General features: G+C 40.3%; 1 protein-coding gene across 6 annotated transcripts in view; it reads right to left on the bottom strand.

The window, feature by feature from the left end:
* Positions 1 to 14,399, bottom strand: part of mcf2la (mcf.2 cell line derived transforming sequence-like a) — a 324,509-nt gene that overhangs the window by 269,681 nt on the left and 40,429 nt on the right. Inside the window, exon 1 of one of the 6 annotated variants that reach the window (XM_051926320.1) lies at positions 13,683 to 13,850. The exons of the other annotated variants lie outside the window; for them this stretch is intronic. Within the exon in view, the coding sequence (XP_051782280.1) occupies positions 13,683 to 13,758 (76 nt within the window). The 5' untranslated portion in view covers positions 13,759 to 13,850. Of the gene's footprint in view, positions 1 to 13,682; positions 13,851 to 14,399 lie in introns of those variants that run through there. 6 annotated transcript variants of the gene reach the window in all.

Here is a 14,399-nt window from a genome sequence, read left to right as displayed (position 1 = left end):
AAGCGCAAGTCAATTAAAATGAATTCAAAAGAAGTTAATTAGCAGCAAAAACAGGTCACTCATTAAGAAAAGGGTTAGAATGAAAACCTTGCAGCCACGGTGGTTCTCCAGGACTGGAGTTGGCAACCCTTAGCTAATTACTTGAGATTGGTGTTATCAGGTGTTGTCACTAGTTATGAATCTGGCTGGAACAAAAACCTGAAGCCACAGTGGGCCCCCAGGACCGACTTTGAGAACCCCTGGTCTATGGCATTATATGATAACCCCAGATCCTCAGCTAGATTAAGACATAATGTTGACGGAGACCTGCTGATGGCTGCATTAGTGCTCATCCATAGCTCTTTTTTTCTTATTTCTAAAATGGCAAAATCTGGCACAAATTGTAAGGTTAAGAATGTTCGATGTAACCAAGGACTAAAGCAGACATCCATTAACAGTTGGCCAAGCAGGTGCAGAAGTTACACATTCAACTGGCCAAACACTAAACCTTTCCAGCTGAATCCTAGAAGAACAGATGAAGAGGTTCTAACCTCCACTGTGCTGTGCATGAGGTAAGGCCAAACCAAGTCCTAAAAAAACTTTCAGATAAGGATAATATGGATAATATATTAGAGTAAATTCTGAACTATTCCAGATGTCAGGGTGTACAATTTTCCAAATTAAGACCTTAGAAGGCTTAAACACACCCAGAGCCTCTCAGATTATCCACATACAAAATGCATATATAATTATATATCCACATACTGCCAGTTTTTTCATATTTTGTGAAAAGGCAGACCTAGTGAGTTTGCAGGAAACAATATTTATTATGAATTGACTGATGCACAATTGATGTTTACATTATTAGTAAATTAATTATTCGCTAATAATAATACAGTGGTGCATTGGTTAGCAATGGAGCCTTCAGGGATTCTGGGTTCACAGTCTGTCTGGAGTTTTTTAAGCTACTCTTGTTTTCCTCCAATATCCATCCATCCATCCATTTTCCAACCCGCTATACTCCTAACTACAGGGTCACGGAGGTCTGCAGGAGCCAATCCCAGCCAACACAGGGCACAAGGCAGGAACCAATCCCCGGCAGGGTGCCAACCCACCGCAGTCCTCCAATATCCCTACAGGTTAAGTTAATTGGAGATTCTAAATTGGCTGTTTATGAGCGTAAGAGGAGATGTGTGCAGGAATGGGCTCTGCAATGGCCTGGCTCTCTAGCCATTGTTTGTTCCATGCAGCACTGCCTTGTGCCTGATGAAGCCAGGAGAGATTTTGCCCCCCTGTAATCATGAATTGCATGGAATGGGATTGTGAATGTTACATAATAATTCTATATTTGTCAAAAGTGTCTGTTTCTAGGTATACACCCATATTTTTCTTGGTTTTAGTGAGTTTAAACATTTAGTTTTCTGTTTTTAAGGATTGTGTGTATTTTACACTATTTGTAGCATAGTGTGTCTCCCCATTCCCCCCAGGTTAAGAGTCTGGGTGTCATCCTTGACAGTACTCTTATCTTTTCAGTCCCACATCAATAACATCTCCCGGACTCCATATTTCCAATTGCGTAACATTAATCGTATTCACCCCTCCCTCACTCCCCACACCACTGCCATCCTTGTTCATAGCCTTGTCACTTCTCATCTCGGTTATTGTAATTCCCTTTTCTTTGGTCTTTCTCACAAATCTTTTTATAAGCTTCAACTGGTCCAGAATTCAGCTGCCCGCATCATTACTAGAACCCCCTCTACTCACCATACCACTCCTGTCCTGCAGCAGCTTCACTGGCTTCCAGTTAAGTTCTGCATTCAATTCAAAATTCTTCTGTTAACTTTTAAGGCTCTCCACAACCTCACCCCTCCATATCTGTCTGACCTCCTCTTCCACAATTCCCTCTCGCACCCTTAGATCCTCTTCCTCCATCCACTTGACTGTCCCCTTCATCCATCTTACCACCATGGGGGGCACAGCATTCAGTCAGTCTGCTTCCCAGGTCTGGAACTCACTGCCATCTGAGCTTAGAAATATTGAATCATTCTCACTTTTCAAATCTAAACTTAAAATTAATTTGTTTAAGACTGCTTTCTCTCTTTGACTACAATTGCTCTGTTTGATTTTAAATTTTGTATTTTAGTTTTGTTTATGATGTTTGTTTTATCTATTGTTCGGTGTCCTTGAGTGTTCAGAAAGGTGCCTACGAATAAACAAAATATTATTATTATTATTAATGATGCCACTGTGGTGAGCACACACCAGCTTGTATAAGCATGGAGAAGAGCAGAGCTTCCTTAATAGATATTTGCTTGTAAAGAAAATAAAAACCTGGCAGGATCTAATCAATAAAATTTTAGAATAAGCTTTTAAACCACTAAGGAAGCAGATTCTCTCCTCATTTATCTTTATTCATTTATTAATTTATCCATTTAATTATTTTTGTTAGCTTTAAGTTTTACTCTGCAGGCCATGCTGTCTTTCTCATTTGTTTTCGATCCTATTTTTGTGAAAATTTATTTATTTGTATGAAATGTTGTGTGATTTCAATAAAATCGATAAAATCAAAAAAAAGAAAAGAAAAATATAGATTTAGGAAGAAAAAGGAACAATGAAAAATCTAGTCTTTAAATTGCATTAAGCTGTTTTGAAAACGGATGGATAAAACGCAAAAGATTGTGTGTGGGCAGAAAAAGAACTAATTAAACACAAATAATTTAACTGCAATACAAAAAGTATCTTATTTTCCCTGTGTCGGTTATTAATTGTAGAATTTAAGAAAACTCCAGGACAACAAAAGAACAACTTGTTTGGTTTTAACCTTAGCATTCTTCCAAGTTGTTTTGATAAATGTATATGAAATTTAACCTGACACTGAAGAATAAATAGCCATGAACTGACTGACCTTTTTTTTTCTTTTTCATTGTTTGACTTTTTAGACTGTGACATGAATAACCTATTAGCGTTACAGTTTTTCTCAGTTGCTTTGGGCTAGTTCTCTAATAACACTAAGTTGTCAAAACATGCGACTTTCTCCTAAACACAAAGTCAATTGTGCACAACAGAATCACATTTCTCATTCTTTTTTACAAACTGCAAGTGCTTTAGTACATATAAGAAAATGACATGTACATTGGCCCAGAATTTGAACAATTCTCAATTGGATTTGTCAAATGTCTCAGTCTGATTGCAGATCTGATGTGAGAAGTGTGGAGAGGGTGTGAGGGATGGCTGGCCAAATATTCCGGTCCACACCTCCAGGCGGCCAGATGGAGCCCTCCCAGCAGCATGGAAGTTCCCCGAATTCCAGCAGGGCCTTATGGACATTGTAGTTTTTATAAACAACCCTGCTGGATACCATGGGGACCACCAGGAGCCGCTGTAGGGAGGCTTACAGAGTGCTACGTGCCCTATAACCCGGAAGTGAGTCCTGATCACATGACCGATAGGAACGACATGCTTCCGGGTTGAAGAAAAGGACTTTTAATCTGACCCGGAAGTGATGAGGACTCATGGATTGCAGGGCTGGAACCACTTCCGGGTCAGGGACTATAAAGGACTCTGGGAAACCCCAGACGAGTGAGCTGAGCTAGGTGGAAGGGTGGCAACGCGTCTGGGAGAGGAGGATTGGTGATTGTTTATTGGTTATTGTATTATATGAGTAGTGTAGAGTGGAGGGTGCTTTGTGCACGTAATTATTATAAAATAAATAATAACTGAACTTTTACCTAGTGTTTGGAGTGGTACCTACAAGGGCTAATGAGTTACTATATTTTTCGCTTCTTAAGACACACCTAGGTTTAGAGGAGGAAAACAAGAAAAAAAATATTCTGAACCAAATGGTGTACTAATATATTTAATAAAATACAGCAGAATAATATTTCAACCATGTAAAGTCAACAGCGGTATTAAGAACCATCATCACTGTCATTAACAAATGAGGAGAGACTTTAAGGTTCAGGCACTCTGCTAGTTTTCTGGAAACCCCAAGAACTCCTCATCACTAGTGTCAGAATTTTTGAAGCTCAGTTGCAAACAATCACTTTGCAGAAGCACATACCTATCATACGGTATAACCTGTCCAAAGCCACCAAGGGGACAAAGCACGTTTGGACCAATGCTCCCTGAAGTTATATCGCCAGTCTAGTCCCATCTCTATTTGTTATGCCACAAAGCCCTTCATCTCGTCTTTTGTTATGGGTTTCCACTTTGAAAAATGAAAATGTGGTGCAAGCGCAGCCTGCGATTCAAAAAATTGCTCTGCACACCTGTTTGTCTCGTCTGACAGTAGCTGAAAAGCAGCATCAGGAACGAGCAGCCTGAAGTAGTCCAGTGGCTGGTAATCTGTTGAATCCAACAGCAAGGCATGCTGTCTTGTGAAGTCCGGTAGCCAGTTTGGCTCCCACGGATCAATGTCACACGAACCTTGCTGTAGGTGCATCTGCTACGCGAATGCGCTCAGCTGGGGCGGCATTGGCTGGTGTCCGATCAGCTGATGCTAGTTCCTCACTCTCTTGCTCGATCTCCTGATCACTCTCAACAAAATCAGATTCTGAAAAATCAGAGTCCGACTCAGCGATAATGCGCAAAACATCGTCTGCTGAATATTTTGTTTTCTGCACTCGCTTCGCTCCCTTGTGAGATGTCGATGCCATCTTGCCTTTGTTTACATTTCGTAACTCAAGCACACGCAAGGATTAGATGCCGAGTCAATGAGTCTAACATTTCTCCAAGTAGAGCGGGAATGCCTGTAACGTAACGGTGAGTTTTGTCGCCATTAACAGCTGATTGTCGCCCTCTACCCCTGGATGTTGACTTTTGTCAGGTAATACACATCATGGTCTGTGACGCAATATTCGCTCCATAAGACACACAGACATTTCCACCCTTCTTTTGGGAGAAAAAAAAAGTGCGTCATATGGAGCAAAAAATACGGTAAATCAATTCTTTAACAGGTTTGACTGTGGCCTTTCTGCCCACAGTCTACCAACCCAGGTTCCTGGAAAATCTGTGGGTATCAACTGCCCTTGCGCCTCCACTCCAATCCACTTTACACTTCAAGACCATGTACCACTGCCCAAATACCCTTCACTCCATCTGACTTTCCATTCACAATTCTGCATACAAACTGCAAATGTATTCACCCTCAATGACTTACATTCACCATTCTGCAAGCCTCCTAGCAACTGATGACTGACCAAAGTGGATCAGGTGAAAAAAGAACTATGAAAACTAGTCAAATCAAAGGGGCTGGCCCTAATGGCGTTAACCCAAAGGTACTGAAGGAGTGGGTCAGGCAACTGTATATAGTTTTTCAGAATATCTTCTATATGAATCTGATCCTACAAAAGGTTTCAGCTGTATTGTGGTACTAGTTCCCAAGACGGTGCAGCCAAAAGTCTTAAATGACTACCAACCTAGTGGTTCCGACCTCACACTTTATTAGGACACTGAAAAAGATAATGTTGGCTCATTTGCAACCACATGCTCAGAACAGCACCGGACCCTTTGTAATTTTTCAATCAGGACCACATAGGGGTGGAGGATGCGGTCATCTGTCAGTTAAATGAAGCATATTTCTATTTGAAGAAACGGACATTGTTTTTTGACTTCTCTAGTGCATTGTATTTCATAGACCAGGGTTTCTTAATTCTTTTTTTTTTTGTCACGACCCTAGTTTGTCCTTTCTTGATGATTGTTATAGCAGGAGCGGGGGTTCCCCTTGGAGAATTGCAGCTGATCATCAAACCATACATGACCCATTCACATTAAATACAACATTGAATCGTGACCCACCAACAGCAACCCGTGACCCATGGTTTAAAAAACTCTGTCATAGAGACCTAACAACACCAAATCATTTAATCTGGGAAAAAAACTGGAGGGCAGGAAAATTAATATAAGACACTTGTGGAGGACTCTGTTGGTTGGGGAGCATGCACAGACTGTGTTGAATGGTGAAAATTAAACCAACTGCACCCCAAAATCAGTAAGACAAAATTGATTGTTATAGGTGAATCTGAACAACTGGCATGAGTGGGGCACCAACATGGAGGCTGCATACAGGATGGCTCAAAGTCACCTCCGTTTCTGGAGGAGATTGAGGTTGTTTGTTGTATGTAGGCCACTCTTACTGTACACGTTTTCTACCAGTCTGTAGTGGCCAGTGTGCTGAGGAAAGGGTATTAATGCAGGTGATTCCAAAAGACTAAATAAACTGATCAGATCAGATTGGACTCCCTGGAGAGGTGGTGGAAGTGGCTATAGTATCCTGGTCAATGACTCTCATCCCCTGTTTGAGGTTTTGGCTAAATAGAAGAGCACATTTAAACCGGAGTGGTGGCTCTGAGGCTAAGGATCTGCACTGGTATCTGGAATGTTGCAGGTTCAAATCCTGTTACTGACAGAATGGATCTTACTCCATTGAGCCCTTGAGTAAGGCCCTTAACCTTAAAATTGCTCCAAGGGCACAATATAATGGTTGAACCTCCAAAGGCGGTTCTTCTATGGGATTAATAAAGTAAATCAAAAAAATAAATACAAAGTTAGTAATAGACTGAGACAAAGAGTGTTACTTAACTCTTTGAGGGATGAATATTTTTTCGAAAAAACAAAAGCAATGGCTTCACACAAAAATCAACATAAAACATCTGTTGCCGTGTGCTGTGGCCGCCAATTTATCATCTCTTGTGGCACGAGCTGCTCCTGGACAGCACGACAGCTGTCAGGAATTCGCAGCAGCAGGCTGCCAGGCTGTCTTTAAGTGGTCAGGGGGGTTCGACGGTAGGAGAGGTCACGGTCATTGTCATTGTAGGTGGCGATTCTTCCAGGTGAACATTGCCGAAGACGCGTCAGCTACCCAGACGTGCTCAGCACCACAATCAGCTGGGGACCCATTGGATGATACCTGTACCTCACTTTCATTTTCAATTTCGATCTTCAGATCACTTGCATCAAAATCGGAGTCCAACAAGTCAGTGTCAAATTTAGCGATTATTTCCAAAACGTCATTCACAGAGCCTTGTGCATTCACTTCGATCTCTCTCCAGATGTCGATGCCATTTTTACCGTTGTTTGCTCTTCACTACTCACGCATGTGCAGGCAATCTCTGTCAAACCAATAAAGCTAGCTTTCCTTTTAACAAACAGTGTCGAAACTAAAATGTAATGGCGGGTTTTGTCACCGTTTACAGTTGATTACCACCCTCAGCCCCTCCGGTTGACAAAAAACGACATCCACCACGAAAGAGTCAAGGTCATTTTAACCCTTGGTCAACAGGCTCTATAATGAGTCACCTCTCGGCCAAGGAGGTATTGTTCTCTATGTACTGAGCTGGTCTAGTAGACATCTTAAAAAACAATGATGTCATGAGCAATATACTGTGCCAATGACTGACATCCTGTACAGTGAAATATTCAATTTGCAGTTTCCTTCAGGATTATCTATCTATCTATCTATCTATCTATCTATCTATCTATCTATCTATCTATCTATCTATCTATCTATCTATCTATCTATCTATCTATCTATCTATCTATCTAAACAGATTATTTCATTTTCCAGTTGAATAGTTTTACATTTCAAAACATGTCATAACTCTCTTATCATGTAAGTCATCACATGCAAAAAAACGTCCATCCAATTGTCAAAATCTGTTTCATTAATTACAGTGACATGGTGTTATTCCAATGTCTCCTAAAGTGATAAATTGGTCCTCAGAAACCTAAACTTCACTAATAAAGTGGAAGGTTCACACATCTCTTATCAACCAATGACACGTGCTGTCAAATTACAGTAGCTTACAGGTGACATTTAGGAGTATGAGTACTGACAAACACATCTACAGAGGTTGTGTGTAACTGAATTTATATACTTTCTGAACTTGGAGGAATCTGTTCAGGCAAACACTGAACTTGGGCACTAGCCTGTTCGTTGAGAAGAATGAGGAGGAAGAATACAACACAGTAAAATAGAGGAAGAGGCAGAAGAGTGTACAGGCACAGAGTTGTCCAAGATGACATATGGGCCACACTTGTGGACTGTTATTAATCTTGGTCTTACAATGGCAGAGGCTGATCATAAGGTGTAACCGAAAGTAAGCCGGTCCACAGGGAAAACAGGTATGTTACTGCGTGATTCAATACTGCACTTCATCGTGCTATTCCAGTTAAAACAATACAGTAACTGATATTTACAGTAATGTCATACATGTTTAAAAGGTATTTAGTAAGAAATGTATGTAGCACACAATACAGTACATGTAATTTGCTCACTTTGTGAATTCTAATTTATAGGATAAGATGACTATCACAGGCTGGTAGCACAAGAGGCATTTTAACAACTCAGCAAGAATAATAAAACTGCAACATAGTTACAGAAATAATGTTATCAGACTTTGGTGATCCAAAGTGCAAATTTGGAGGACAATAACTTTTTTGAGAACATCATCTCTATTAGTCTCATTACAATTGATAGACTACTGAAGAGATATCAGCTAACAATTAAGCAACTCCATAAGGTATGGCATGTTTCCTTTACTATATGTAACTACACAATTTTTGGTTTCTACTTCTTGTAGAGAATAATGTAACCGGCAGGAATTGAAATCTTTCAAACTGCTGTGTCTGGGGATGAAGCAGAGTTAAAGATAGCAAATGTTAGGAGACATAGCCGAAACACCATAGGCTGCTGAGCTATAATGGATGTGCCAACCATCATGAGGCAAATGTTGCAATCTGGGAAGCAATGTCTCACAACACAGTGAGTACATACAGTGAGAACACTGTGAGTATATTCATATGCCCAAAATGTGCTGAAAAATGTCACCCTTGGCTTATATTCAAGTCAGGTCCCGCTGCCCCCGCCAACCCGATGGAAAGCTGAAGTGTACAGTACACACATGCACACGCAAGAGAGAGAGAGACAGGCGCACGTGCAAGAGAGAGAGAGAGAGTGCGAGCGAGCAAGATATCATATTGTTTTTGTTGACCCTCTTCTCCACTTACAGAGTTAGTTTACTGTTTTTCTTTGAAATAAATACTCAAAAACATTAAACCTACTGATGCCTCAATTAATGTACAGTAATTTTATTGGTATTTATTTTGATTATTAAAACTTACCAGTAGCTGCTGCATTTCCTACCCTGTGCCCAGCGCATTTATAATGTTCCTTGTATCACCCATCGACGGCAGGCGCTTATAGCATGTCCGTGATCTTTCGGATTCGCTTTTACGGCGAACTGCTACAGAGCTGGGAGACTGCGATTGCTTTGGGACGCTCTTCCGCGTGTCGTCCCGTTGGGTGGAATCCCACAAGAGTTTAGAAACTCTCTCACACCAGCCATGATTCTTTTCAAAGGTAAAGTGCAGGTTAATTTGTTTTATGTATTTTTACTTTATATTTTGTATTAATCATTTTTATATGAATAGTTTTGGGTTGTGGAATGAATCATCTGAGTTTCCATTATTTCTTATGGGGAAATTCACTTTGATACATGAGTGCTTTGGACTGCGAGCACGTTTCCAGAACGAATTATACTCGCAAACCGAGGTTCCACTGTATGTGAAGAAATGAAATACAATAAAATAACATTTTTTTTGAAGTTCCACAAGGTCACTTTCCATTAAATAAAACTTGAACCTAAGGGTTTTCCATTAAAAATCCCTTCTCACATGTCATCTCCAGGATTTCCACGCTAATCTTTTGGCTCGTGTCACATCCATGTCATTGTCTGCCACACCTGAGAACTCTTATCCTAAAAAATGCCTACAGAAACAGCAATAAAAAACTGGATGTAATGTTTTGAGTACAACTGCTTCATCTTTTTTTTTTTTTTTTTTAAATGAAATGCATCTATTTCCAGGTGCACAAACCTCAGTTGCCCATTTTCTACATAGTGAAGGCAAAGACCCAGAGTCATCGAACATGGATGCTTCCCACTTTTAAACAAAAATGAGCAGGAGGTCTATTTACTGGAGCCAGAAATCTGCCATCCAGTCAGAATGACCTCTGTTTAATTTTTTTCCTATAAATGACTGTAATGTGAGTACAACAGTGGATGGACAGGCAACCCAAAGGGGATTGTGGATGATTCCTTGTTCTAGGAGACCATAATACAGGAAAATGGATAGACGGGCCTACCCGGGACTCCAATATAAAGGAGAGACCGGGGGAGACAACAATGTTAGGATCCTTGATCCCCCCCATACACTAGATGGCAGCATCCCTGGGTTAGGTTTCCCACACTGACACCCACAGGGCATGCTGGAACCTGTAATTCAGTGGGTCAGGTCTGGTGGGTTCCATGGGGAGCAACTAAGGGGGAGCTGCTGGGATTTGAAATCCCTACTTTCAGAGACTTCCATTTGATCCAGAGGTGCTTCTAGTGGTCTACGCCAGGGATCCCCAACCCCCGGCCCGCGGCCCACTACCGGTCCGCAGCCGTCTGACAGCCGGGCCGCGAGAGAACTGCCGGCAACGGAGACTCACTCAGACTTTTCAGAACTCTTGGCGGGTGGGGCTTTGCAGCGGCACAGAGAGAGGAGAAAGACCGAGGTGACAGAGTATTACAACAATTTATTTTTATGGTCCCGACAGTTTCCCCATATGACATGAGTCTATAGAAATCACGTTACTACGAAGTACATTCAACAGATGCTTTCATTACAACGAAGTGACCTTGAAATGCTTGAACAAATCATCCACAGAGCAGTTAGATCTGTGGTCACAGCTCAGATGTGCACGTTTGCACAACGATACCCAAACAGAAACATTGTAAAAAAAAATCTCTTTCTTCGAACTTTCGCCGTACTGTTTTTTTTTTTTTGCTGTTTTTGTTGTCTGTGGTTTTCATTGATTCCTTTTGCTTATTGCTTGTCAACATTTGAAAAACATCCATTGGAATTTAACTCATTGTCACCCTCCTATAGAAACGGCAGACACGAAAATAAGATAGCAGTGTTAATGTTTGTGATGTGCAATCTGTTGGATTGGCAAATGTAAAGCATATGTCTTTGTTATATGCAAAAAAAGAAGAAAAATCTCAGATTGCAAATGTATGCGAACTGCTTAATAACTTTAATAATAATAGAAATGTTATGTAAATTGTGTATAAAGCTGCCCCCCACCCCCACCCCCCGACCGGTCAGTGGAAAAATTTGCGTCTCATAAAATGGTCCTTGCTGTCAAAAAGGTTGGGGACCACTGGTCTACGCCCTAGATAAAAGAAGCCACTCGACTTCATCCAAGCAAGTTGGAGTCGGGAGGCAGAGGACAACACTTATTTGGAGGAAGAGGAGTAGGATGAAGAATGTGTGGTACTAAACAAAGGATTCTATAAGGGTCTGTAAAGGTACTGTAAAGAATAAAACAAGTATCTTTGAACATGTGACTGTGTCTGCATTGGTTGAGTCCAGGGTTTGATGCTCAGTGATGCCCCCTATCTTTCACACTAAACAAATTGTCATTTCTAAACAGTTATCCAATCAAATCCAACTCCTCAAAGCCTAATATTTCTTAAGGAGAACCCAGTTCTTAAAACCACAAGGCTTACAAGATTCAGCCACTGTTAGTGAAGAGAATATGACATTCTACTTAATATTTATAGTCATATCTGAGGAAGCCGATTATAGTCAGTAAGCAATTTCTATCTCAGTTCCTTTATAAAGCTTTAAAACTTTTATTTAACTTTCAATCATCCATTTTCTTAACTTGCTTAGTTAAGTGAACATGCTGAACTGTAATGTCATGGTTCTTTTGGCGGTCTACTCGTAGTTGTCTTCCTTTATTTGTGTTTCCCTTTTTTTCTTAGTTGTTAATTTCTTTCCCATTTAAAACTATATCCCAAGGAATAGGGACTTAAAATGATAACTATTTACTCTAATGAAGATACAAACACCTGAGATCTATTGTAAGTTTGCACTTGAGCCTCAATATATTGCCAAGATGTTGCATTGTTTTTTTGCCTAGCAGGCCTTTCTGGATTTTAAGGTTTTGATTTATTGGATATGTGCTTTAAACAAAAAAAAACATGGGATACTATTTGGGAATTAATATTTCAAGTTCTGAACTAGATTTTTCATTTGTGTGTGATTATTATGTTTTCTTCATTTAGTCAGTCTTGTAGACTATTGCTAAATACTTGGAATTAAGATTTATTCAGCTTTTCTTTGAGAAGTGATTTGTTACTCACTTATTTTTTGTTTATTTTTAGAAATGTAATTATTTTGAACATGATGACTATTTTTACTAGTATGTGGTTGTTAATTAAGGGGTTTTGAGGATTGCATGGTCTCTTAAGTCTTTGAGGTTGAGTTTTTTGGGTTTATCCCAACTCCTTGTGGTTGATCTTTTGATGCCCTGCGGTGGGCTGGCGCCCTGCCCGGGGTTTATTACTGCCTTGCGCCCTGTGCTGGCTGGGATTGGCTCCAGCAGACCCCGTGACCCTGTGTTCGGATTCAGCGGGTTGGAAAATGGATGGATGGAAAATGACTGACTGACTGACTGATCTTTTGACGCAGTTGTGACAAGGAGCCTCGCTTGGTGTGTAATGTGTGAATAGACAGCTTCAGAATTAAGAGGTTTTTAAGGATTGCCTAGTCTCTTAAGTCTTTGAGGTTGAGTTTTTTTTGGGTTTATCCCAACTCCCTGTGGGTGATCTTTTAATGCAGTTGGGAGAAGGAGCCTGCCTGGTGTGTAATGCCTGAATAGAGAGCTTCAGAAAATCCAATACCCTTCTATTTACTTAATGCTATTTTTTCATTAAATGGAAATAGGAAGGCAGACGCCATCCCACCAGAATAGGGCACAATGCTGGAACATCCCCAGGACGGAACAAAAGTGCACACTCACTCACACACGGATACTGTATATTCTGGGCAATTTACAATTATCCATTAATCTAACATGCACACCTTAGAGATATGAATATTAGCCAGAATATTTAAAATACACCTACAGGGAAACCGAGACAATATGAAAATTTCACACAGACATTAACCAGACTATGTATCATACCTTTGTTTCTGGAATTGTGAGCATGCAATGCAAAAAACTGTGCCATCATTCAACCTTATAATAAAACACAAAATAGTTCATTTAAAGAGGCTTGGTATATTCCTGCTACACTTAAGCAGATGATATTTAGAATAGGAATCTCTTAGAGCACTGATCCATATAATGAGATGTTTGCCTGCTGCTTACTCTGTGTGATCAAGCAAAGTAACCAACATACTGTGCAAGCAGAATAGTGAAAAAATGCTGCCACAGGGTTTATAGCTGGAGCTCCCACTGGCACTGGCAGATCAGATCTGCCCTACAAGGCACTTTTATTACAGACTTCAATTAAATGCAGTAGTATGCATCATCAAAAAAAAAAAAAAAAACTAAAGATGATGCATTGCTAATATAACTGAGGTGGTTTAAAGAAGAAGCATCATCTGCACCCAACTTACGTGACTGGTTAAATGAACTGCATTGGATTTTATCACTGCACCTTATTATGAAATACAAATTGAACAAGAAGGAGCGCATCTTCATGCTGTCAGCAAGAGGGAATCTGCTAGGGTAGGTCATCTAAAGTTACTATTAATATTATTTTAGAAATACCAAAATAAAAATAGCCTTTTCAAGTGTAATACTAAGACCGTATTTACAGAACGAAAGTGATGCAGAGAAATAAAGCAATATGTACAGATTGTCCTACCCGTGCATTCGGATACAGAATTCAGCCTCTCCAGCAGCTTGTCTAGGCTCATTTCTTCACTCCCAATCCAAAGCATTATCCTTCACCAAAACAAACACGACTCCAGCAAAAGCTTTCACCTTTGCAAGGGGAACTAGAGAGCTACACAAAAGACATGCATTTCAATGGCTGCAGAGTCCCTGACAACCAAAAGGAGGTGCAAACGCGCACACGCACTCACACATATACACACACACAATCTCTCTCTCTTCTCAGGCATTCACCCACACGCAGGAAAATCGGCCTGCTTTCCACTGCAGTGATCCTCGCCTGAGATGATGCAGCCTGGAGACAGACTCGTGAATGCTAATACTGAATGTCAGGATGACTTTCTAGGTCTGTATGCACTTCAAGCTTTGGGCAAAGAAGCCTGAAAATAAAATAAAAAGTAAGAGTCTAATTAGCTTCATTATCTGAACTGTCTGTATTTTTTTTTTAACCTTAAAAAATATATATATATATATATTTTGAGAAAGAGGGCATACTACATGTCTCAAGTGGAATATCAGCTGTTAGGGAAAAACAAACATTTAGAAAGGAATGCGTGATATCTTTATTGCTTATTCAAAGCTAACTTAGAACAAATCAAAACTAATGTGTGCTGTCCTCCTACAGTTATGAAGGCAGGGTGGTTGGTAATAAGAACACAGGCAGGTTTCTCACACTGCACAAATCCCA

This window comes from Erpetoichthys calabaricus, chromosome 4 (assembly GCF_900747795.2).
Source record: "Erpetoichthys calabaricus chromosome 4, fErpCal1.3, whole genome shotgun sequence".
Lineage (NCBI taxonomy): Eukaryota > Metazoa > Chordata > Cladistia > Polypteriformes > Polypteridae > Erpetoichthys > Erpetoichthys calabaricus.
This window is presented reverse-complemented; position numbering and strand designations above follow the sequence as displayed.